General features: G+C 38.3%; 1 protein-coding gene across 1 annotated transcript in view; it reads right to left on the bottom strand.

The window, feature by feature from the left end:
- Window positions 1-26,261, bottom strand: part of LOC124722118 (calcium-dependent secretion activator-like) — a 412,570-nt gene that overhangs the window by 58,234 nt on the left and 328,075 nt on the right. The window contains exon 5 of the mRNA XM_047247324.1: window positions 18,435-18,602. Coding sequence (XP_047103280.1) covers window positions 18,435-18,602 — 168 coding nt within the window. The remainder of the gene's footprint in view (window positions 1-18,434; window positions 18,603-26,261) is intronic.

Here is a 26,261-nt window from a genome sequence, read left to right on the forward strand (position 1 = left end):
AACACTGACATTGGACTGTTGATGACTGTAAACATGTTGCCTGATCGAACGAGTCTCGTTTCAAATTGTATCGAGCAGATGGACGTGTGCAGGTATGGACACAGCCTAGTGAATCCATGGAACCTGCATGTCGACAGGGGACTGTTCAAGCTGGTGGAGGTTTTGTAATGGTGTGGGGCGTGTGCAACTCGAGTGATATGGACCTCTGATACGTCTAGATACGACTCTGACACGTGACACGTACGTAAGCATCCTGTGTGATCACCTTCATCCATTCATGTTCATTTTGCATTTCGACGGGCTTGGGCAATTCCAGCAGAACACTGTGACACCCTACACGTGCAGAATTGCTACAGAGTGGCTCCAGGAACACTCTTCTGAGTTTAAACGCTTCCGCTGGCCATCAAACTCTCCAGACATGATCATTACTGAGCTTATCTGGGATGCCTTGCAACGTGCTGTTCAGAAGAGATTTCTACCCCCTCGTAGTCTTACGGATTTATGGACAGCCCTGCAGGATTCATGGCGTCAGTTCCCTCCAGCACTACTTTAGACATTAGTCGAGTGCATGCCATGTCGTGTTGTGGCATTTCTGAGGGCTGTGTTGTGGCATTTCTGAGGGCTCGCGGGGGCCTACACGATATTAGCAGATGTACTAGTTTCTTTGGCTCTTGATTATATTTCATTCCTTTAAAACAGACCATATTCTCCTACTACTTCTTATTTTTTTTTAGATCAATTACGGACTATGTCATTTTAAATGTCTCTTTTCTCAAGCCTTAACAGCTGACTAGTGTTCATGCACTCATTTCTGGTCTTGTTCTTTTCTCTCATGGAGCAATGTCTGCCCTGTCTTCAGTTTCAACTTTAACCTGGAGAAAAAAATGCGTTTGTAGTTTTTCCTTAAGTGGATCATTCTCGTGTATTTCTTTAAGAGAAATACCTAATTTTAATAGATCTTTTTCAACTTCTGTGAATCAGGCCCTTCTCCGTTTGTATCTTGGACGCAGGTTAATATCCAGATATCCTTTCTTAGCTCATTCATATCATGTGGCCATAAAAGGCCATTCTTCTTTTCCAAATTGTGTCACATATCTTCAACTCATGCTTATATAGTTTGCGATTGTTACACCTCATATATTTCCGTTTTCTTTGAAGGGACCCAGGATTTTTCTCAAAGTATTTCTTTCTTTGGCCTCAGTTTTTTCCATCAGATCTTTCTGGTTCATTGCAAGAGTCTCTGCTGTATGTAGAGGCTCCAGTCACATAAAATGCAGTAGTGACTAATTTTAGCATTTATGGATATCAGTCTCTTATTGTAGAAGGAAGATCAGGGATTAACGTTCTATCAACCATATGTTAAGTAGAGACGGTACACAAGGTAACATTATGAAAGGATGGGGAAGTAAACTCGTCATACTTTTTTCAGAGTAACCATTCCAACATTTGCCTGGAACGGTTTAGGGAAATCTTGGGAAATCTAGAGCTTGATTGCTGGATGGGGATTTGAAGCTTTGTCCACCAAAATATGAGTATGGTGTGCCAACTGCTGCGCCACGTTTCTTGGTCTCTGTGTTATTGTAGTTGCCTTACTTAGATGGCATGCCATATCTAGTTTGTTAATCCTTGAGACAAAGGCTTCTTTCTCTGATAGGTTAGGCTCTATTCATTCACAAAGGTATTTAAACTTTTTTGCCTGATTAATTTTTCTTAGTTTGATCTCAAATTCTCCTTGTGCAGATTTTATGATTGTTATACAGTGTGCCTTCTCACGCAATTTGTTCTTCTCTTTTCTACTGTTAAATTCCAATTCCCTACCACGATTAAATTTTCGTCTCCCTTAACTGTCTGAATGATTTCCTTTATCTCATAATATAGTCTTTCATTCTCTTCATCATCTGCTGAGCTAATTGGCATATAATATTGCAGCATTGTGGTAAATGTGGGCTTTATGTCTACCCTGGCTATGGTGATACTTCCACTATGCTATTCATATTAGTTCTCCCACATTCCTATTTTTTTATTTGTTATTAGGCCTACTCCTGAATCACGCCTATTTCATTTTGTGTTGATTATCCAATACTCACCTGAACAGAAGTCCTGTTCTTTCTAGCATTGCAGTTCAGTAATTCCAGCTACATCTAACTTCAGCCTATCCCTTTCCCTTTTTACATCAGCTAAGTACCTACTCAAGAGATACACCTGTGTTGTGCTTACATCCCCATTTTGGTTAGGTCTATCTCCCATGTGAGGCAGTTTCTTTCACTGCAATAATTTATCTTGTTGACAACATAAAAGTCCTTTGTGGAGTCAGCATGAAATATGAATGTGCAAGAAACCAGAAAAAAGTTAAATAGCTCCAAAAAGACTGTCTATCAGACAACATTTTAAACTAAAACAGATGTGGCATACCAAAGATAAGTTTTCAACTATAATAGGCAGTACACTATGTCATTTGGAAGTGAAAAATACAGAAAGAAAAAGAAGACGACGACGACGAAGAAGAAGAATGCCAGTTTTGATATTCCTAATGACAATGTTTATTTAGAAAAGATTTTAAGAAAATTAATATACTACACCGAAAAATACGGAAAATTATATGCAGTTTGTTTGAAATCTTGATCAGCCTCAAGGATTGGAAGGCAACCATATCCTTCACCGTTAATGCAGTAATATTTGACACCATTTCGTTATCATTTACTAAAATCAAAATGCCTACTAAGCTGTTTGTGAGTTTTATCACCAAGGGGCAACAATTGGTGTAAATGAATACAGATGTAGAGTTCATCAGAATTTATAATTCAAAATCATAATCTCCTGAAGCATTCATTATCAGAAGCACATTTTGCTTTAAGTGTGATGTATTCAGAAAATGACAAACCCCACTCTGTGGAAAATCTCAAACTGAGAGCAGGGAATGAGCGAGCAATGAAATTAATGATCACAGCCAGTGGTCTGTTGATTGTGTTATTGATGTACAATGCTACCATCCATTCAGAATCATCCAAGAGGCTCTCAATGAAATGGTACAAAAGAAGGTTACTGACCATCTGCTCGACTGATGATATGTTCGAAAGAACGTCGATCTATAGCCATGAATGAACTGTCTACTATTTCATGTTCACAGGTGTAATAAACTTTTCTTTTAGTTAAACTATTTGGTCTCTCAAAAGAAATGCAATATCACCTTGTCTCTAAAAGACTCAAAAGTCATCTTAAACAACATTAAAAATACAAATTTTTCTTATAATTCTAGAAGGAAGCAAACTGCACTCCGAAGGACAAGAAAAATATATGGGTAGTGACACACATTGCTAATGTTTGGAAATGATAGTGTAGCTGCTGGTCTGAAACCATGGTGTTACGATAAATGTAGCATTATAAAAAGGAATTCACGTAACGTCTGAAAAACTGTGGTTAAAAAATGAGCTAGGCCTTTTTCTATGGGTGTGCAATTCTAAGACTTGTCCCCTATGACGGATAAATCAATGGACATCATTTGGATTCTTAGTAAATTTATTTAAGGATGGTGTTTGATTATCACTACATGTAACAGAGAGAGTCATAATAATAGAATAATGACTGTGAAAATGAAACTGAGGACATCATATATGTGCTAAATTTATGCAGGGTATGTAACAAATGTCAGCAATGTGGCAGGATGTCAAGCCGTAGGTAGCCAATGGTAGATTATTTTGAAGTAGCTCATGGAAAGCTCATAACAAAATGATGTACATTTGTTCAAAAATTTGAACTGCTCACATTCTGTTGGTGGATATTCCTTCACTTTGCACTTATATGTTTTGTTGAATCAGTTATCAATGATTTTGAATGTGGTGACAGATTGCTCTTTAGAGTAGTGTGAAGGCTATGTTAGATTTGAATGCTGCTGTGATATTTGTCATGAATGATGTACAAGGTGAAAATACAAACTACTACAACTGTGTGATTGAAGTTTATAAAGTGCTCTCTAGCTGACATGTTAACTAATTCCTACGTCTTGTGTCTTTTTTCCCCAGAAAACTACATATTTTCAATTGGAAATAAGAATTGCTTGCAACTCTGATTGCTGGTTTTTATATTAGTGACTTACAGTTACTTTTAAAATGGTTGAAATAAATTTAGTTCATACTTAGGTCATTGGCTACTCAAAATCAGGTACAAATCTTCCATCATAATGCCCACTGTCGCTACCAGGGACGTTGGCAACATACTCAGTTGGAACAAGTGGACCATAATGGCAACAGATCCATGTTGGATTACTGTCCTAGACAGGTAACTGTCATTCTCTTTCTCCAACACCATTTAGCTTTGTGTCTCCTGTATTGTGCATGTAAATACACTGATGAGTCAAAACATTATCACCACTGCCCACTACCTGGTGGCGTTTTGTACAAGTGACGTGGTAAGGAAAGTATTAGGGTGGTCCATTGATCGTGAGCGGGCCAAATATCTCACGAAATAAGCGTGAAACGAAAAAACTACAAAGAACGAAACTTGTCTAGCTTGAAGGGGGAAACCAGATGGCGCTATGGTTGGCCCACTAGATGGCGCTGCCATAGGTCAAATGGATATCAACTGCGTTTTTTAAATAGGAACCCCCATTTTTATTACATATACGTGTACTACGTAAAGAAATATTAATGTTTTAGTTGGACCACTTTTTTCGTTTTGTGATAGATTGCGCTGTAATAGTCACAAACATATGGCTCACAATTTCAGACGAACAGTTGGTAACAGGTAGGTTTTTTAAATTAAAATACAGAACGTAGGTGCGTTTCAACATTTTATTTCGGTTGTTCCAATGTGATACATGTACCTTTGCGAACTTATCATTTCTGAGAACGCATGCTCTTTCAGCGTGATCACCTGTAAATACCACATTAATGCGATAAATGCTCAAAATGATGTCCTCAATGCATTTGTCAGTACGTATAACGACATTCCTCTCAACAGCGAGTAGTTCGCCTTCCGTAATATTCGCACATGCATTGACAATACGCTGACGCATGTTGTCAGGCGTTGTCGGTGGATCAAGATAGCAAATATCCTTCAACTTACCCCACAGAAAGAAATCCAGGAACGTCAGATCCGGTGAACGTGCGGGCCATGCTATGGTGCTTCGACGACCAATACACCTGTCATGAAATATGCTATTCAATACCGCTTCAACCGCACGCGAGCTATGTGCCGAACATCCATCATGTTGGAAGTACATGGCCATTCTGTCATGCAGTGAAACATCTTTTAGTAACATCGGTAGAACATTACGTAGGAAATCAGCATACATTGCACCATTTAGATTGCCATCGATAAAATGGGGGCCAATTATCCTTCCTCCCATAATGCCGCACCATACATTAACCTGCCAAGGTCGCTGATGTCCCACTTGTCACAGCCATCGTGGATTTTCCGTTGTCCAGTAGTGCATATTATGTCGGTTTACGTTACCGCTGTTGGTGAATGACATTTCGTCGCTAAAAATAACGCGTGCAAAAAATCTGTCATCGTCCCGTAATTTCTCTTGTGCCCAGTGGCAGAACTGTACACGACGTTCAAAGTCGTCGCCATGCAATTCCTGGTGCATAGAAATATGGTACGGGTGCAATCGATGTTGATGTAGCATTCTCAACACCGACGTTTTTGAGATTCCCGATTCTCGCGCAATTTGCCTGGTACTGATGTGCGGATTAACCACAACAGCAGCTAAAACACCTACTTAGGCATCATCATTTGTTGCAGGTCGTGGTTGACGTTTCACATGTGGCTGAACACTTCCTGTTTACTTAAATAACACAACTATCCGGCGAACGGTCCGGACACTTGGATGATGTCCACGACACCGAGCAGCATACATAGCACACGCCGGTTGGGCATTTTGATCAGAATAGCCATACATCAACACGATATCGACCTTTTCCGCAATTGGTAAACGGACCATTTTAACACGGGTAATGTATCACTAAGCAAATACCGTCTGCACTGTCCGAATGTTACGTGATACCACGTACTTATACGTTTGTGACTATCACGAAGCGAAAAAAAGTGATCCAACTGAAACATTCATATTTCTTTACGTAGTACACGAATATGTAATAAAATATGGGGGTTCCTATTAAAAAAAAACGCAGTTGATATTCGTTTGACCTATGGCAGCGCCATTTAGCGGGCCAACCATAGCGCCATCTGGTTTCCCCCTTCAAGCTAGACGAGTTTCGTTCTTTGTAGTTTTTTCGTTTGATGCTTATTTCGTGAGACATTTGGCGCGGTCACTATCAATGGACCACCCTGTATAAGCAGAGCAGAGACAGGCTTGGATCCAAGAGGAGTGTTCATGGAGGTCATGATGCCACCCGTCCTCCCAAGCGCATTTCAGCTGAAGTGTTTTATTTCTTATGCGTATCGGTTTTGCAGATAACTTTGAGAGAATGAAGTGCAATGGTGGAAACATTTATTGCATCACCATGAATTACTTCGTCTTTTTGTCTTTTGCAGCAGTTTGCTAAACTTTGTTGACATATTCTTGCCTTAATAATCTGACTTCTTCACGCATGTTTTCCAACAATACACCACTCTTTGTTGTTACAATGAAACCAGTGTTTATACTGCCATTCTAAGTTGAGACTTTGCAGTGAGAAGATGGGCAGGTCAGTTGAAATCACGCCACAAAAGAAAGCTGCTATACTTGCTTGTTCGTCTGTCGGTCTCAGCACCAGAGAGATAGCCTCTAAGAAAGAATTTAATCAGTCTACGATTTTGAGGTTACTGACAAAAAACAGGGAAAAAGGAAATGTTGATCGTGAGAAAAGAACAGGTCGGAAAAGGGCGTCTACTGCCAAACAAGACAGGGTATTGAAAAGGTTTTCTCTCAACGATCGTCGCCTGTCATCAACTGAACTAAAGCGAGACTGGGAAGAAATGTGCAACATCTCAGTAACCGGTCGAACTGTAAGAAATAGACTACTGGAGGGTGGACTCTCAGCCCGTCGTCCTAGAAGGAAGCCTTTATTGAGCACGATAATGTGACAACAGCGACTACAATGTGCAAAGGCACATGTGACATGGACACCAGAGATGTGGAACAAAGTAATCTTTTCAGACGAGTCCAAATTTAATCTGCATGGCTCAGATGGAAAAGTGTTAGTGCGTTGAAGAAAAGGTGAAGAATTTTTGCCATCATGCGTAACACATACAGTCAAACACCCACAAGGGCAGATGGTCTGAGGGTACATTTCCAGTCACGGAGTAGGTCGTCTGGACTTCATCACTGGCACTGTAAATGCAGATGCCTACATAAGCATCCTTCAAAGGAAGCTTATGCCAACCATTAGAGACCAGTTTGGAGATGTTTCCAATTGCATTTTTCAGGATGACTCCGCTCCTTGCCATAGAGCTCTGAAGGTGAGTACTATGACAAATATTTGTGCCAAACACGAAGCAGATTACTTGCTTGGTCAATTATCATGTACTTCTACATTTCAGGTAAAATCTTTCCTTCGACAAAATGAGGTTTGAGTATTAGAGTGGCCTGGAAACAGCCCTGATCTCAATCCTGTTGAGAACTGTTGGAAGGTTATGGGAAATGCTATCACAAAGAAGAAGCAACGGAATAAACGGGAGCTCTTGGAGACCCTTGTGCATGTGTGGTTTCACGAACTGAGAGAGGAGTACATTAACAAGTTAATTCTTTCAATGCCTTCACGATGCCAAGCGGTGATTAAGGTACGTGGTGGAGCAACAAAGTATTAATTGCAACAGTGTGTTCATACGAGGCAATAGAAACACTACAGTCCATCAGTGTTATGTTACAACTATAATATGCAGTGTTTCTTTCAACGTTAGTATTCACATTTTAGAATAGCAAACAGAATAACTGACATACCCACTTACACTCATTTTTGAAGAAAGTGTTAAAATATAAAAAACAAACATTTTTATAGAAACAAAAATTAAGAACAAAAACAAATTGACAAAAATTATTGTGTACGTTCATTTCTGATAGAAATCAGGCAAATTTAGCTCAGTTATTCAATGATTATAACAAAAATTGTTAATTGTAAGAGGTGATGCAATAAATATTTCCACCACTGTAGGATGAAAAGTAAGACTACCGAAAATGGCAAGGAACTCAAGAAATTAGAAACCGCCGTTAGAACAGTTGCTAGAAAGCCTGCCCAGAGGGATGGGTTTATGACCCGATCAGTAACGTTCTTATCAGATAAAGGCAAACGTTCTAGACCGACTGCATCTCCTATCAACAATAAATCCAACATGGTTCACAAGCCTACTGGCAGAACCAACCAATAACAGTAAGTGAAGGAAGACAGAAAGGGAATGACTCTCCTCCTTTTTGTCACCAATATTCTGACTGGTCTGATGCAAACCATCATAAATCCCTGTCCATTTCATCTCAGAGTGGCAATTACGCACAATTCCAATATTAGTCTTTCCCTACAGCTTATACCCTCTACAGTTCCTCAAGTTCGATGAACGTTATTTCTTCACGTCTTAAACCATGTTCTGTTACTGTGTGTCCTCTTCTTATCGGTGTTTTCCACATGTTTCTCTCCCTGAATTTCCATAGAGCTTCTTCATTTATCGTCTTACCAGTGCCCCTAATTTTCAGTATCTTTCTGTAGCACCACCACTGAAACACTTCAGTTCTCTTATTTTACAGATTTCCCACAGTGACCTTTTCACTTCCATACAATGCTGAACTGCAGAGAGACATTATCAGATATTTCTTCCTCACTTTAAGGCCAATGTTCGATACTAGTAAACTTTTTTGGCCAGGAATGTCATCTTTATCTGTGCTGTTCTGATTTTCTTATGTCTTCCTTGCTTTGTTCATTATGTGTTAGTTTTATTTCAAGGAAGCAGAATTCCTTCATCTCATGTACTTCCTGGTCCTCAATTTTGATGTTAAGTTTATAGCCACATCATTTTTGGTACTACTCATTACTTGTAACTTTCTTCTGTTTACTCTCAATCCAATGTATGTGCTCGTTAAATTTTTCATTCTACACTTTAACTCTGACTGAAGATACCACTGTCACTACCGAGTCTTACTTTTGGGATCCCTTCGCTGTGAATTTTAATCCTACTCTCGAACCTTTCTTTTATCATCGTTGCTTCTGAAGTGTATAGATTAACAGTAGCGCAAAAGCAGCTTTGCCTTATACTCTTTCTAATACTAACACTCTGCTCTCAGTCTTCAATTTATATTTTTCCTTCTTGGTTCCTGAAGGCCTACGTACGAGGGTGGTTTGAAAAGTTCTCGGAATCACCACGAAAGGTCAGCGATAGCGCAACGAGTTGTTCATGTGATATTCATTTGACTGTTACCTGTAAAGACGTGCCACGTCAGTGGTCTTGGAAGATAGTTGTGGCGGTGACGTGGCTCTGTTGTTGTTCCCGCGTACTGATTTGCGAAAATGGAAAAAATCGAGATTCGAGCAATGATTATGTACTTCGTATAGAAAAGTATGAAAGAAAAGGACATTCATGCCGATTTCCAGACTACACTGGGTGACTCTCGTTCTCCATATTCAACTGTTGTCAAGTGGACAATTGAATTTAAATCTGGTCAGGAGAGCTTAGATGATGATCCGTGCAGTTGTCGGCCAAGATGTGTCACTACTCCAGAAATCGTTGCAAAAGTGTACAAAATGGTCATGGACGATCACCGATAGAAAGTGCGTGAAATTGCCCACGCTTGTCAGATGTCGTTTGAAAGGGTATATCACATTTTAGCTGAATAATTGGAAATGAATACATTATCTGCAAGATGGGTGCGGTGACTCTTGATGCTGGATCAAAAACGCATGAGAATGTACGTATCGGAACAATGTTTAGCCCGTTTTAGGAGAAACGGACAAGATTTTTTGCGCCTGTTTCTGACCACAGATGAAACTTGGATGCACTACTATACCCCAGAGGCAAACCAACAGTCAAAACAGTGAAAACATGCTGTTTCTCGGCCACCAAAGAAAACAAAGGCAATTCCTTCGGAGGGAAAGGTCATGGCATCAGTGTTCTGGGATGCGAAGGGGATTCTGTTTGTAGATTGTCTCCCCACTGAGCAATGAATAACTGGAGAATACTATGCTAACCTCCTGGACAAATTGCAACAAAAGATACGCGAAAAAAGGCGAGGTTTCAGAAGGAAGAAAGTCATCTTCCATCAAGACAAAGCGCGTCAGCACGCATGTGCCGTCGCCGTGGCAAAATTACACGAACTACGGTATGAATTGATTGCCACACCCGCCGTATTTCTCTGATATGGCTCCGTCAGACTTCCATCTCCTCCCTAAACTGAAAATTTTTCTTGGTGGACGAAGATTCACTTCAAACGAAGAATTGATAGTCGGAGTCGAAAACTAATTTTCCAGGCCTGGAGGAAACTCATTTTCGAGATGGGATAAAGGTGCTGGAACATCGTTGGGCCATGTGCACTAATCTACAAGGAGACTACATTGACAAATAAAACAAGTTTCACTGACGTATGTACTTTTTTTCTTTTCCGTTCCGGGAACTTTTCAAACCACCCTCGTATTGTACAATAATAATTATTCTCTATAACGTACATTTATCATCCTGGGAATTTCAAACATCTTTAGCCATTTTACATTGTTGAACCCTTTGTGTAGGTCAACAAATTCTATGAAGTTATCTTAATTTTTGTTAACGGTCTATTCTTCTCAGTCAGCTCATAAAAAACGCGATTTTTACGATTTTTTTGGAAAAACTAATAACACAATCAATTGCAATCTTTTTACACATTATTTATTGATTCTTGGACAACATTTTTTAAAGAAATTCAGGCATCGTTAAGCCCCATCTGGCGAGTTAAAGTTGCTCTGCCCAAAATGAGGCATGTCCAAACAGAAGTCCTGCAGTCAGCAAATCTTATATGAAATAAAAAAATAAACAACTATCTTAACGATTTACACAATACGATCCGGCGGCAAACCCGAGAAGCGTATTTGCAACTATCTTAACCTTTAGCATATTGCACATGAAGTAACAGCACAGTTTTTTGAATTTTGACAAAATAATTAAGTGGTGGATGTTTGAAACAAAGATGTAGTTTAATTTACTATTTTTGGTCATAGTTTTTGCAGTAACTAATGAATAAATTAAAATAGAAGATATAGTTTGAGGAGTAATTCAGCCAAATTTTACAAAGATATCTTTATTAGTATATTCGTAATCCATCCTGTCAGTTTGTAATATACTGTATCTCAAGCTGACTGAAAGGATTTCAGGCACGCTAATAAAGATATCTTTATTATATTTGGGTGAATTACTACTTGGGCACGTCCCCAAGGTTAATAGGCTATTTTTTATTTTAATAATTCCTTATGTATTGCAAAAAACGTGACAAAAACACACAATAAAACTACATCTTTGTTTTAAACGTTTGACATTTTATTATTTTTTTAGATTTCAAAATACTGGCCTATTACTCCGTGTACATATCCTACAGCTTAAGAAAATTGTTTGTTTTTGTACTGCAGATGAGATTTTCAGACTCTAAGACTTATGTCATGGACACACCTCATCTTAGAAAGAGAAAATTTAACTCTTTCGATGGGGGACTTAAAGAAGACTGAATTTCTTTTTAAAGAATCAGAAATGCTGTCCAAGAATCAACAAATAATGTGCAAAAATACTTTTATTGATTGCTGAATTAGTTTTTCCGAAAAAAATCGTAAAAATCTCGTATATTATAGGCTGACAGAGGAAAATGGATCCTTAAGTCTTACTTCTTATATCAAGTGAAATCTCATAAATATCTCTTCAGTGCACTTACTTTGCCTAGGGCCAAGCTGCTTGGCATCTAACATATGCTGAATTTTCTTTTCCATTCTTCTTAAAGTATATTATTACTGTCTGCAACTTTGACACATGGGCTTTTAAGCTGCTTTTGCAATAGTTTTCGTTCTTGTCCGCTATTGGTGCCTTTAGGATTGTGCGGACGATATTTTTCTGAAAGTCTGATGGTATGTTTCCAGCCTGATAGATCCGACAAACCAACTTGAATAGTCCTTTGGTTATCAACTCCCCCAATGATTGTAGAAATTTGAGAGGGATGTCATCGGTTCCTTCTGCTTTATTTAATCACAGGCCTTCCAAAACTATGTTAAACTTTAACACTGTATCTCCTGCATTCCCCAGACAAACTCCCATTACTTCTTCTATCGCATCATCAGACAGTTCCTCCACCTTGTGTAGGCCTTCAGTGTAGTCTTCCCGTTTATCTCTCTTCTGCCTTTAACAGTGGAATTACTCTTGCATTCTTAATATTATCGCTTTTTCCTTTAATTTCAATGAAAGTTGTTTTGACATTGCTAAATGGTGAAACAGTCCTCTCGTTAACCATCTAACTTTCTAAGTTTCTTTAAATTTTTTTCTGCAGCTATTCTGGCTTGGTTTCTGTGCACTTCCTCTTTACTTCTTTCTTAAGCGATTAAAGTGCTTTATTTCTGTCCTTCCCCGAATGTGTTTGTACTTCCTTCTTTCAGCAATCAGTTGAAGTATCCTTCCGTTACTCAAGGTACGTTTGCAGCACCTTTCTTGTTCCTATATTTGTATATCGAGATTTTCTGATTACTTTTTTTGCGGTGACCATCTCATTTCAACTGAACTGTCTGTTTTGCTATTCATTATCACAGTTACTACAGTTCTAGAGAACTTCAGACAAACTCATCATTCGTCAGCTCTTCAGTATATCACTTAATTCCACATTGATTCTTGACAATGATTCTCTGAAACTTCAGTCTACTCTCCACTTTTCTTTATTACTTAATTGTGATCTATGTCTAATGTGCTTCTGGGTACATCTTACAATCGAATATCTGATTTTGGAATATCTGTCTCAACATGCTGTAATCCAGTTGGAAACTTCTGGAGTTTCCTCGACTTTTTCAAGTATACCTCCTCCCCTTGTGATTTTTGAATAGTATATTCGCTATTACTGCCTGAAATGTACTGCGTAATTCAACTAGTATTTCTTATTTCTCATTCCTACTACCAAGAACATATTCTGCAATAACTCTATCTTCTATCTGTTTCTCTACTACAGTGTTCTGATCACTTTGATTATTAGATTTTGATCTCCCTTTACCTACTGAATTCCACAGTCAATATCCTCGTATGTTTCCTCCAGCTCTTCATCTTTCACATGTGACTTTGGCATGTATATTTGAATTAAAGTTGTGGTGTTACTTTTCTGTCGATTTTGATGATAATACTCGTATCACTGAATTGATCGCAATAGCTTACTCGAGAGGCAACCGGCGGTCAAGTGCTAATGTGCTACAGCACACTGTAAATATCACACTAAAATTATGCCATTTTTCTTCGAATGCGTGCCAGAAATTGCACTAAAATTACGCCATTTCTCTTTGAATACATGCTGGTATGCAAATAAAATGGAAGAAAACATGTTTCTTAGTGCTATCTCCATGATAACTTTAAACACGTATCGAGTGCTGAACTAATAGTCAGCCACACTATGATCAAGTCAGAGAACGGACACAGCTGCCTGTTATCGATTGCACACGCTATGATGTGGTATCATCCCTGCCAGCAGTGAGGGCACTGTGTTGCTCACAGCCCCAGATCAATATTTTTCTTTGAGCATCGCATGTAATGTATTTTGCAAGCATAGGGTATGAGGGATTTTAGTGGATGGCATGGTTCGAATCCCACTGCTATCAAAATTTTTTGAATTTAGTTTTAATCCTCACAATATTAAACTATTAATTATAAAAGTTAGCCCTTTCACTGATACAGACATGCTCTCTACATTCCGTGTGGAGAGCATCTTTGTTGCAGCCGTACCGCTCACCTAATGCTGCTACTAGTACTGACAGACATCGTTCTGGCTAATGTGAAATACTTATAATCAGACTGTAAGAAAACTATTGTGTGAAAAAGTTTGATGCTTGCACTTCTTAAAGTTTGATATCTTTACTCGATAATGGACTGAATTTCTCTTCATTATTATCATAGTTACTGTGCTGCATCAAATTAAGCGCATAGCACAAAATTTAAAGAGTTTGCAGGGGTAAAAACGCATTGTGTAAACTTAACATATGATTGATTTTAGCCCACAGATTTCTGTATGCAAAATGTGGATGAGACATCGAAATTTTATTTAAAATTGAGAACAGAGTGATATCTCATTTTGTTCTTGACTTGTTGATTTTTATATCCGTGAGGTGATAACGCACTGTGTGCCCAGCTCTGTCCACATGGATTTGCTCGCAGTTACGAAGTAATTATAATCAAAATTTAAAAAAACACTATAAGGTGACGAAATTTAATTTTCGTACATCTTACAATCTAATATCTCTGCTCGATAAAGGACTCAACTTATTTTCGCTATTCATCATAGTTACTGTGCTGCATCAAATTAAGTAAAGTATTACACACAACGTTAAAGAGTTTGAAGAGGTATAAACACACTGCGTCAAATTTGTGTATGGTTCATTTATCCCATACATTGATGTGTATGAAATCTAGATTAGATATCTAAATTTTATTTAAAACTAGGAGCACAAAAATATCATATTTCATTTGCGAGTTACTGGCTTCTATATCTTGCGGATTTTTATCTCGTAGACTTACATACATTAAGATTTCAAGTATCCACACAACCAAAAATCCAAGAGATTAAGGCCAGTGAAACGATTTAGCCAATATAATGAACCTCCCCAACCAATCCACTGCTCATCAAATGTCTGTGTCAGTTGGTCTCAGACATTTCGAAGAGAATAGGCTGTTGCTCCATCATACATTAACTACATCTCCAGCCACTGTTAAATGGTACCTCCTGTAGCAAGGCAAGCAAGTTGTTTGATAGAAACTGACAGTACCTCGCACCAGTCAACAGGTTTCACAGTACGCGAGGTCCTATTAGTCTAACAACCATACATTAATGGAAAATTGGCGTTGAGAACTGTCTTCTTCAACTGCATGTAGCTTTGCATCAACCCACACATGTTGATTCTAAAAGTTTAAAATCCCATCTCGTGAGAAACCAGTCTCCTCTGAACACTATCTTTGTTGTGGAAAGTGGATTTTCACCATGTCTTTGCGACAGCCAGTGACAGAAGTGCATTCTGGCAGGCCGATCTTCTGGTTGAAGGACGTTGATTTGTACATGATGTGGGTACAGCAACTGTTCACGCACGATTGTCCAGCTTAGAGGGTGACTAACCCCATGTCTTATGGTGTAATTTCGGGGTAACTCTTCACTTACAAAGAAAGTATTGATTGCACAAAAGCAAGCAGTAACAATAATATGTGGTGTTCACTCATGGACATCATATAGATTCCTCTTCAAGGAACTAGACGTTTTAATTGCACTGTCACAACACATATATTCACTAATGCAATTACTCATAAACAGTCCATCACAATGTGAGAACACTAATATCTATACCTACTACACTAGAGAGACAAACGACCTTCATTGCCCACTATAAAAACTTCCAGTGCCGAAGAATGGAGTTCCATATGCAGCAACAAAATTTTTGATAATTTGCCCAATACCAGACAAAGTCTGACAGGTAGGAAAGCAAGTTTTAAATCAAACTTAAAATCATTTCTCCTGGACAACTCGTTGCTGCAAAACTGGTAAGAAAGAAAATACTCGTTTTAATGTGTACTTGCCTGAGTAGGACTAGAAAAAATAATGTGTCCATTGACGTTTATACAAATCAAGCTACGTGTCCTGTAAACTGAATCGTTCTACATAATTTCTATTAAAAAAGCGTTCAAATAATCTATGGAACACGCAACTAATTAACTAGATACCGTACAGAGGTTGCTGCAGAAGAGATGGGTTTCACAGCAGCTGGGCTGACCAAGTGCTCGTAAGTCTTACGGTATGGATTTTAGAGCATGAACATTCTTGTCTTGTTTTAATCCACACTACCATCTCTCACAATGTGGACATCCTGTATATATTAGTGGTTGTCCCTGATGAGGCTATTGTTGCCTGCTATGCAGAACTGCCTAGTGTTTCTCATTTTAGTATGGCGCCAACACAAACTTAAATGTTCACTCACATGTGTGCTTTCAAGATGGGAACACGTCTGTACATGTACAGGGTTCACCACCCACTGCTAGATCATCGATGGAGACTGACCTCACTTCATATCCAGCAACTTTTCTTCTGCATATGCCTCCAGCTGAATCATATACTGCCACTACCTTGTGAAACCGAACAATTGTAGAAATACTATTTTAGCTTTATTAACTTGTGATCATTATTTACACACACACACACACACACACACACACACACACACACACACACACACACACTGAATAAAGTACTACACCAGGTTGTTTTACTAAAAATTTACTTTTCATAGTGCATTTTTACTGTCACTCAAACATTTGCACCAGCTTACCTTATTGTAATGAGCAACCTCTCCGTAGGAGAAATAGGTCGAATATTTGTGACCTACTTTATCAAAGTGTCTGATATCAGTTTCTCTAAAAGTGGAAAATGTCTCGAGTCATTCGGTAAAATTTGTGTTCGTATTGAGAGAGCTCACAATTACCCACAGCCGATCTTTGTTTGACGTTTATAGCGTTGTACTGGTGCACACACTATTTCCTTTCCTTTTACATTTTTCTGAGCTTTAAGAAATAATAAGCCAAGCCAACGTCCTCTTCAGAAGAGCTCGTGATTGAACTGAACCTGATTTGTGCGGTCTTGTTGCTTGTCGTATCGCTTCAGTGTGAACACCAGTATTGCCACAGATAAGCACCGCATCACGTGATCTTTATTGCAATGTGTCGTATCACGTATTGTATCGTCTCGGTGGATTTCGCGCTTAACTGTCCATGTCACGAGGCCATATGTTACAGTACAGTGGTTTGTGGAGCGTGGTAGTAAACCCATGTTGATATCTCGGACACCAAATTCGTCTGATCTGAGTCCAGTGGTACACACCTGGAATGTATTGAGGCACAAACTCTGCGCTCACAAACCACCAATCTGTAACTGATGAAAATTATATGACTTGTGTCTACACATCTGGTGTCATATACGTCTGGAAGCCTACCAAAGAGTTGTCGAATCCATGTCATGTTTCATAATTATTGTTGGTGTATTGTTCTCCAAATGTGAATACACACACTGTTAAGTAGGTAGTCAAAATCATTTGGCTCATCGGTGTAGGGTAGCTGACAGTGCTGGTACCATGTTCAGAGTAATTAAATATGAGGAGTAATATCACATAAGTGTTATTGCGTGTGTATGTGGATATAGGACGTAGGCAATCCCACCGACAGGTGTCAATGCATTTTTTGTTTCTGCAATCAGTGTACAGGGCGAAGCGAAAAGATTTGATCTGCAATGAATAGTCCGCATACCACTGAAAGTGTCTTATACACTACAGACTAGGCGTTATGTTATATCACTGAGGCTCTACAAATGATCACTAGAATCTGCAAAACATAAATATAACACATTTCATTCTAATCACCTACTATACTTTATCATTACTGTGGTGGGTACTCAGCTTGAGGATATTAAAATACTTTCAAGAAAAGTGTTCTGTTTGATTCAGTTAACTGAAAAGCTATCTAGCAGACAGAGTTAATAAAACAATGTGACACTTTAATAATGAACCAGGTGCTGATGACATCAGCACAGATTCTCTTTCTGCTAAAGCTAAACTGCGATCCAGAATGGACCACAAAAAAAAATACCTCCACTAGATTTTCAAAATGCTTATGTTGAGGCAAATTTATTGATGTGAATGGGATTTTTTGATCCTTATTCCAGTTGGGTAAATATTCTTAAATGTAGTAACACCTTACTGGCCTTCAAAATAATCGTCATTAGGTTCAACACATTTCTGACAACTGCAACTAATGGTGACCAGTAAAAGTCACTGAACTTTTCTGATGCACTTTGTATACTACTTTATACATTATTATTTATGCCTCCCAAGTTACACTTCGTTTTATAATGATACCTCAAAAAATTTATTTGTGTTCGAGTGTGTGTATGAAAATATACTCTTTTCTCAAATCATACCGAAAGTTAAAAATTTAATTTCAACTATTATGAGAACATTACAATCTGAACACAGAAAACAGTTGGTTGATTATGAATGGGTGTGTAAAACAGAAGATGATTTTTGCATGGAAGATATTGTAAAACAACCAGTATCCGAATTATTTTAAGTCCATAGTAGCACAAAGACCTTAAAAAATTTAATTTCACTAAAACATGAAGTCACACATAATTATTGGACAATCCTTACAAAAAAATACTTGAAAATTTTAATAATATTACAAAGTTAGGACACTAAATTTGTTTGACTAACTGCATTTCCAGAACCATAAGTCAACTAAAATGTAAATTGTACAACCCATTGTATTGTTGCAGTGGTACCTACCTGAAATCGTCCTTGAATTACATCTAATTGTTGTTTTGTGATCTTTGTCTGCCTTCTAGTCATATCAGTTGGTTGTTTTGCGTTGAATGGATATGCAATACATCTTGAAATAAAGACGTATAACTGAATTTTTCTTTTCCTTTCTTCTTCCTCTCTTTCCTGTTTGTCCTGAAATTGAAAATGGAAGGATAATAGATGATGGGTAGATTATTACTTGATAATAAATTTTATTTGGTGGAGGATACCAGAGAACTGCTGAAGTATCTAAACAAATATTTATTCACAATGTACATGACAGAGATTGGTGATATAAAAGTTAAAATCTAATATGTCTTAGTTACTTTCATTCCAAAACATCATATGGGATCGGTTCTTGGGGTGACCCATTAAGGTAAGCTAAAGTTTTCTCAGTCCAACATTGTGTATTATGAATTATCTGTGCGTGAACTCGAGTGTGTCCGAGGGGTACTAAGTAATTATTGCCAATATACCTACTCAATAATGATATCTGTCTTACGTAATATATGTCGTTCCGAAATTAGCAGCCTAGTTCATTAAATCGACAATAGAAATAAGAAAACTGTAAATAACGGTTTAGGGTCACTTACTTTGATCAAGAAAGGTGGTCATTACTAACAAACACATATTCCAAATACTGGTAGCTTGGCAGCAGCTATTAAAAGTTTAAATACAGTTTAAGGAGAACCTACACGATTTGTTGGTAGCCAACATATATACTTCATTGAGAAATTTTGTATTTTTAATACCAAAAAACCAATGGATGTGTACATAATTAATAATATCAAACAACATGAGTGTTATGTAAAATCCGACTTCTGCAGACCGTTATTGCCGTAATCTGACTCACATAAATATGTGTTATGAAATGCTTTCTCTTCTATGATATGTTGCTACAATGGCCTATGAATTATTTTATGAGCCACAGTGTACATAAAATTACATCTTTGTGAGAATCTTTGGCATTACCTCAGTAGTAAGGCTACCATCTATCCAGTTCACTTTGATTACATTTGTGAGATCATGTGGGCAGGTCAATGCCTTCTGTATGTGTGGCGCCACCACTATCACACCACAAGCCATGCTCCTCTTACCTATGACATGAGTCACAATTCAAGAGGCAACACCTCATTAATTGGATTAGTGGCAGCCATTAAAACGAAACAGTAAATCACATCCCATTAATATACTAGCTATTAAAACAACACTGCCAATCACAAAGTGGCCTCAGAAGCGCCATCTTGGACATTTCAAAAGTATTCGAATAAATTTTTTGTGCTGTGTTCAGAAGTACTTATAAAAAGAAAAATTATATAGTAGACGTACTGTGACATATTTCCACATATAAAGTATGTAAACTTCATCGCCAACAAAAGACACACACACGCAATGTTCCACTTAAATGTTTTCCACGTGCAAATTGTTCTAGGAAACATATAATACTTTTCAGGTGTCATAATATTAATTGCAAATCTAAAATTTATGAAAAAATACGTCAGTGACAGAGAAAGTCTCCGAATAATCTCCCATCCACCCGCCTCCCCCTAAGAACAACCACACATACCCATCAAAACTGATTCCTAAACATGACTAATAACCCTCAAATTAATTACTCACACGCTACTGTCATGTCTAAATTGTTAGAAAAGATAAGTGGCTAAAAAATGACATGGTAAGCAGGCAGCTGAAATTTCATTTTTATGCCTAAATGAGGTGATGTAGAAAAACGAACCTGACGAAGCCTTTAACTGCACAAAACACGTGCTGGCTAAAATACTATGATAAGTCGGCAAGTACGCAAACAGACAATCTGAATCACTGTCAGCTATTGAAAGAATGCAATTAATATGTGAAGCCTAATACATGATTGAACTCTCAAACTAATTGCCACAATGATAATTCCTCATCTAAATTGTTCTATAACTGTGCAAAACACATGTAGCATGTTATGCAAGCAGCTGACACTTTATTTTACTCCAAAATGTTTTTTTTTCTAAAACAAAGTTTTGTGGTAGGCTACGACATCTACCAATCGGCACTATGGTCCCAAAGCTGTAAGATGTCTGTAATGCTTGTAAAAATACATAAGAATATTGGCGTTTCGATCTGAGGCTATCTTAGTGGTGGTGTAAAGAATGAACTTTCATCACCTAACATACTCAGATATTTTTTAGTAGCTCTTCATCACAGCAAGCACAATTTTCAGGGGGAAGAAGAGTCATGTCCTACACTAGAAAAATATAACTTGCGTTATTCCCTGGCTGAAATACCTGTTTTTGAGCGTGAACATAAGTGCAGCTATGTTCCACTGGTATTCTATACACCATCACCTTTCCTGAGACTTGAGCACAACAAACCATACTAAAAGTATAGCGTTTTGACAAGATCCTTATTTCATTGGATCACTTAAACTACATATTTTCAGAATACACAAATATAACTTCGAAATGCTCTAAAATGATATGTAAACATGACCAAAGACAACGGCGGCCAAGTTCTACACACAGAGAGAAAACTTCAGAATCTTTAAAATATGAACTTTGCTCAAAAAATCGTATTTAACAAAATAAGTAGTGATTTTGAGTAAAAAACATATACAAGATGCTTATCATAATATGTAAATTTAACTAGAGCTCTGATCACAAACGAAAATTCGAAATTTGAATCGAAATAAAATTGTGTTATTTAAAAAAATATGTAATATTTTAATTACAAAATACGTGTGGCACTACCGTCAGAACTTAATTGTTCCATAAGATTTTTTTAAAAAATAAATTTCACATTGGTTGCATAACAGCACTACTAACGTTCGACATTTTTGCCACACTTTGCAAGGGACAATGTATCCTCAATTCAAATTTCTCCACATTAAAAAATGTCTGTACTACTTATCAAAATAGATGCAGCTTGTTTATTAGAACTAGAGTAGGTTAGTCAGTGAGCTTCATATTAGTTCTGTATATCATACATTAAAAGGACCAAAATACATAAACATTGGTTCTATAACATTGCACTACATGCATGGGCATTACTGCTGATCTACATTATGACTTAAAGACGATGTGAATAGATTGATCTTTGTATTAAAAGAAACAATATTATTCCCGCGTTAATATCTATCAAAATCTCGTTTTAATTTGGCTGAAACCATTATCAAAGCCATCTAAATATTATATTGCTTCAATACAAGTGTATGAAGTTCATCTTGCAGCATAAAATGTCTGCCATTTTCTGCTATAATTTTAATGCTGCACACAGTGGAAACTGCTGTAGTAATACACATTTGTAAGGATAAGAAACGAGGGTTGCTATGCATCCAACTACTTTCCAAAGTCACCCAAACATTATAGTGACCCCATGATAGGGTCCTCCTATGCTGATACTGCTAACTTCTGCTATCACACAGTGGAGACTACATGTTACTTCACCTCCCATACATTAGCATTTTACTGTAAAATTGTAACAAACTGGCCAGACCCTCATCATGGTATAGCAAAATTCTAACGAACAGCTTCACACATCAGTATCAGTATTGATAATATTATGCACCAGCTGTCAAATGTGTGATATGCACTGAACAGGCAAAGAAACTGGTACATCTGCCTAATATCGTATAGGGCACCCCCGTGCATGCAGAAGTGCCGCAACACGACGTGGCATGGACTCGACTAATGTCTGGAGGGAAATGTCGCCATGAATCCTGCAGGGCTGTCCATAAATCCGTAAGAGTACAAGGGAGTGGAGATCTCTTCTGAACTGCACGTTGCAAGAGCAAGGCTCAAAAATGTTAATGTCTGGGGAGTTTGGTGGCCAGCGGAAGTGTTTAAGCTCAGATGAATGTTCCTAGAGCCAATCGTCGCAATTCTGGACGTGTGTGGTGACGCATTGTCTTGCTGGAATTTCCCAAGTCCGTCGAAATGTAAAATGGTCATCAATGGATGCAAGTGATCACACAGGATACTTACATATGTGTCACCTGTCAAAGTCGTATCTAGATGTATCATGGGTTCCGTATCACTCCAACTCCACACGCCCCACGCCAATACAAATCATCCACCAGCTTTAACAATACCCTGCTGGCATGCAGGGTCCATGGATTTATGTGGTTGTCTCCATACCTGTACACTTCCATCTGCTCGATACAATTTGAGACGAGACTCGTCCGACCAGGCAGCATGTTTCCAGTCCTCAACAGTCCAGGCGAGGCGTAAAGCTTTGTGTCGTGCAATCATCAAGGGTAAACGAGTGGGCCTTCGACTCCTAAAGCCCATATCGATGACGTTTCGTTAAATGGTTCGCACGCTGGCACTTGTTGATGGCTCAGAATTGAAATCTGCAGCAATTTCCGGAAGGGTTGCACTTCTGTCACGTTGAACGATTGACTTCAGTCGTCGTTGGTCCCATTCTTGCAGGAACTTTTGCCGCTCGCAGCGATGTCTGAGATTTGATGTTTTACCAGATTACTGATGTTCATGGTACACTCGTGAAATGGTATATTGCAAAATCTCCATTTCATCGCTATCTCGGAGATGCTGTGTCCCATCGCTCGTGCACCGACTATAACACCACTTTCAAACTCAGTCTTGATAACCTACCATTGTAGCAGCTGTAACCGACCTAACAACAGCGCCAGACACTTGTTGTCTTACACAGGCGTTGCCGACCGCAGCGCCGTGTTCTGCCTGTTTACATATCTCTGTATTTGAATACTCATGCCTGTATAGGCTTGCGTATTCACATACAGAGATATGTAAACAGGCAGTATCTTTGGCGCATCATTGTATTTACCAATAGATATTTTGGGACTGCGTTATTCCATTTTCAAGTGCTATGAAACAAGGAAACAGTTTTAGAGCATTTGATAATTGGATAACGTAGTCCCAAAACATGTCGAGGCAGCTATGTCACTTTTGACGACTGGTGCATAAAATTCTCAGTATTGACTAATGAGACAGTAGTACAACGGTTTCACAACAGACACATCATAATGTTATATCAAAACTCTAAAACATTATCCCATACGTCAATATGTTACAGCAAAATTGTAACAAACTGTTACTTACATCGTCATGTTACAGTAAAACTGTGACAAATTGGCCCTCATACATCACCACTGTTAACGTGAAAGAGTAAAAAATTGCTCAATACAATGTAAAAGCATGGTGGAAACTACTGGAGCAATAATTGTCAGATGACATACGGTGACTACTATTACCATTGTACCTTTCACGAAGTATGATACAAAGATCGAATATTGATGTTCAGAAGTTCTGATGAACCTATAAATTCAAGGTTTGTATGCATGTGCGTTTTCTTTGTTTTTGGAAATATGTATTATATGATCTAGTTATGGTATATTCTACATCTCTGATCTGCTCACTATGTATCTATGGAACAAAAAGTATACATATTATAATCTAATCTATTATTATTATTACTCTTGTGGCAGAAACACACACATTTACACAGCTAACAACCATTACCTTATCTAAATTTTGAGCAAAACTAGGCCACTGCTAGTGCATTCTCCAAGGCCAGATATAAGTAATCTTCTGTACAGAAGTTTGGATGCAGTTGACGATGAAACATGTGTTCAACTGTCTGATGTCTATAGTCGCTCTGGACATTTTTTTCTTAGTTGTAGCCCCAGTTTGGCATACTAACCCTAGATCTGCCCACTCCTGATTTAATTCTATTCTGGGACTTCCATGTCAGGCGTCCTTTGTTATAACTACGTGGAAGAGTTTCAGATACTATTTAACAACGGGGGGCAAGCAGACCTTAGCTTTTCACAGTCGAAACGTGGCTCTTTGATTTGTGGTTGAGAGTACCTCTGATTGGTCTGAGAAAGTTTTTGTATGCGAGTTTCATATCTGTGTTATGAATGAGTTACCTCTTGCTCTATGCTTTTTATATGCAAGGATGCTGATGTCGCATTATATGGTACCTCTACAGTAATGTCCCGATAAAGGAAAATTTTGCAATTACTAGACATATGGCCCTATTCAATAAGAAGACCAGTACTGCAGAGTGTACACAACTAATTGAATTTCTAGATTTTGTTTTAGCATACAATTTTTTTACCTCAGTGACAAAATACATCATCAAAAAGATGAGCTTTGGATGGGTAATAGTGTAGCTGGAACTTTTCCAGATATTTTTGTGAACGATTTAGAGTGTAAATATTTTGCCACGTTTACACAGCTAAAAGATAAAACGATGTATCATAAACTGTATGTTGACGACATTTTGTTACTGATAGAGGGCGACGGCAGTGAGATCAACGTATTTGCCCCAGCAATAGGTAATATGCACCCTAAAATAACTCTCACTGCGGAAGTTGAAAAAGAAAGCTCCATTAACTGCATTGACCTCACTGTTAAGAAAGCTAACAAAAAAAAACTTTTCGATTTTCAGAAAACCAACATGTACAGATAATATCATCAATTTCAGTTCACGATATCCTCCCTGATATAAAAAGGCCTTCTTCACCTCAATGATTCACCGTCTCCTTCGTCTGCCTTTGGCCGAAATCGAAATACATAAAGAACTCAGCGTTTTAAAGCAGACTGCTGTAGCTAACGGCTATTCTGTAAATGACGTCACGCGCCCTTAAAGTACCTGTAGGCGAAAGAAACGTATAATAAATACCAGGCAGACAGACACTTACTCAGAAAATAGAACCAACAAAGAAATAATGAAAGCCATTCCTATGAAATTAAATGGCAAAATATCTCTGCAAATAGAATAATGTATCAAGAAATTTAATGTTACATATGGTTTTCAGGTTAGCAACACCCTAAAACTGCGAGTAAAATGTAAACTGAAAAGATGACAAATTTGATGGCTCTGGAGTATACAGGATCGACTGAAGTAATGTAATAAATATTATATCGGTCAAACTGGCCGTTAATTCAACGTACGATTTAAAGAACATTCACAGCCACATAACAGAACTGCCCCTTGTAAAAGGAACATTGAGAATAGTATGCGTGGAAAAATGTTGTGCTCTTAAATTGTTAAAAAGAGCTTGGAATTTATAAAAGGAAAAAACAACAGCCAAAAAAAGTGATTAATGGACGTAGTGATTTTGTACCTAATGCCTACTTAGCTTTGTTTGACAATATTCTACGGTAATCACTGTTTTTTATTTCTTTATTGTTATTTTCAAACCTTTACATAAAGGTAGGCTGGCAGCGGCCTATCTACGTCACTCTTCGGCCATAGAAAAACATACATTAAACAGGAAGACATAAAAACAAACATACATGGAGGATAAAAACAGGATACATACATATTAAAATAAAGGAAGGCGTTCACGGACGCACTGGTTGTATCAAAAAACTCAGCGCTATACACAAACGGAGACACTGAGTTGCACATATGAACGTAAGAGCACTGAAGGAGAGACACTCATGAACTGATGGGAACAGAAACACTAGCACAGTGGCGACGAACTTCGGTGCACTAAAACATACTGTTTGCACGAAAAAGTCAGGGGCCTGCCATAGGGAAGAGGAGAGGGTAGGAGGGAGAGGGGGGAGGATGCCAGTGGGAGAGAAGAAGGGAATGGGAGGGTAGAGGGTATGGGGGTGTGGAAGCCCGGGAGGGAGGGGAGGAGAGGGAGAGAGAGAGGAGAGGGCAGGGGAGGAGGAAGAGAGGGGTAAAGAGGGGAAAAGAGGGAGCCCTGGGGGTAAAAACACAGGAGGAGGAAGGGGAGGATCAAAGCTGATAGGATGGGTAGAGGAAGGGGACGAGGGCATCATCAAGGAGGGGGAGTTGGTGGAAGCCACCTTGGGCAAGGGTATG

The sequence above is a fragment of the Schistocerca piceifrons genome, chromosome X, assembly GCF_021461385.2.
Source record: "Schistocerca piceifrons isolate TAMUIC-IGC-003096 chromosome X, iqSchPice1.1, whole genome shotgun sequence".
NCBI lineage: Eukaryota > Metazoa > Arthropoda > Insecta > Orthoptera > Acrididae > Schistocerca > Schistocerca piceifrons.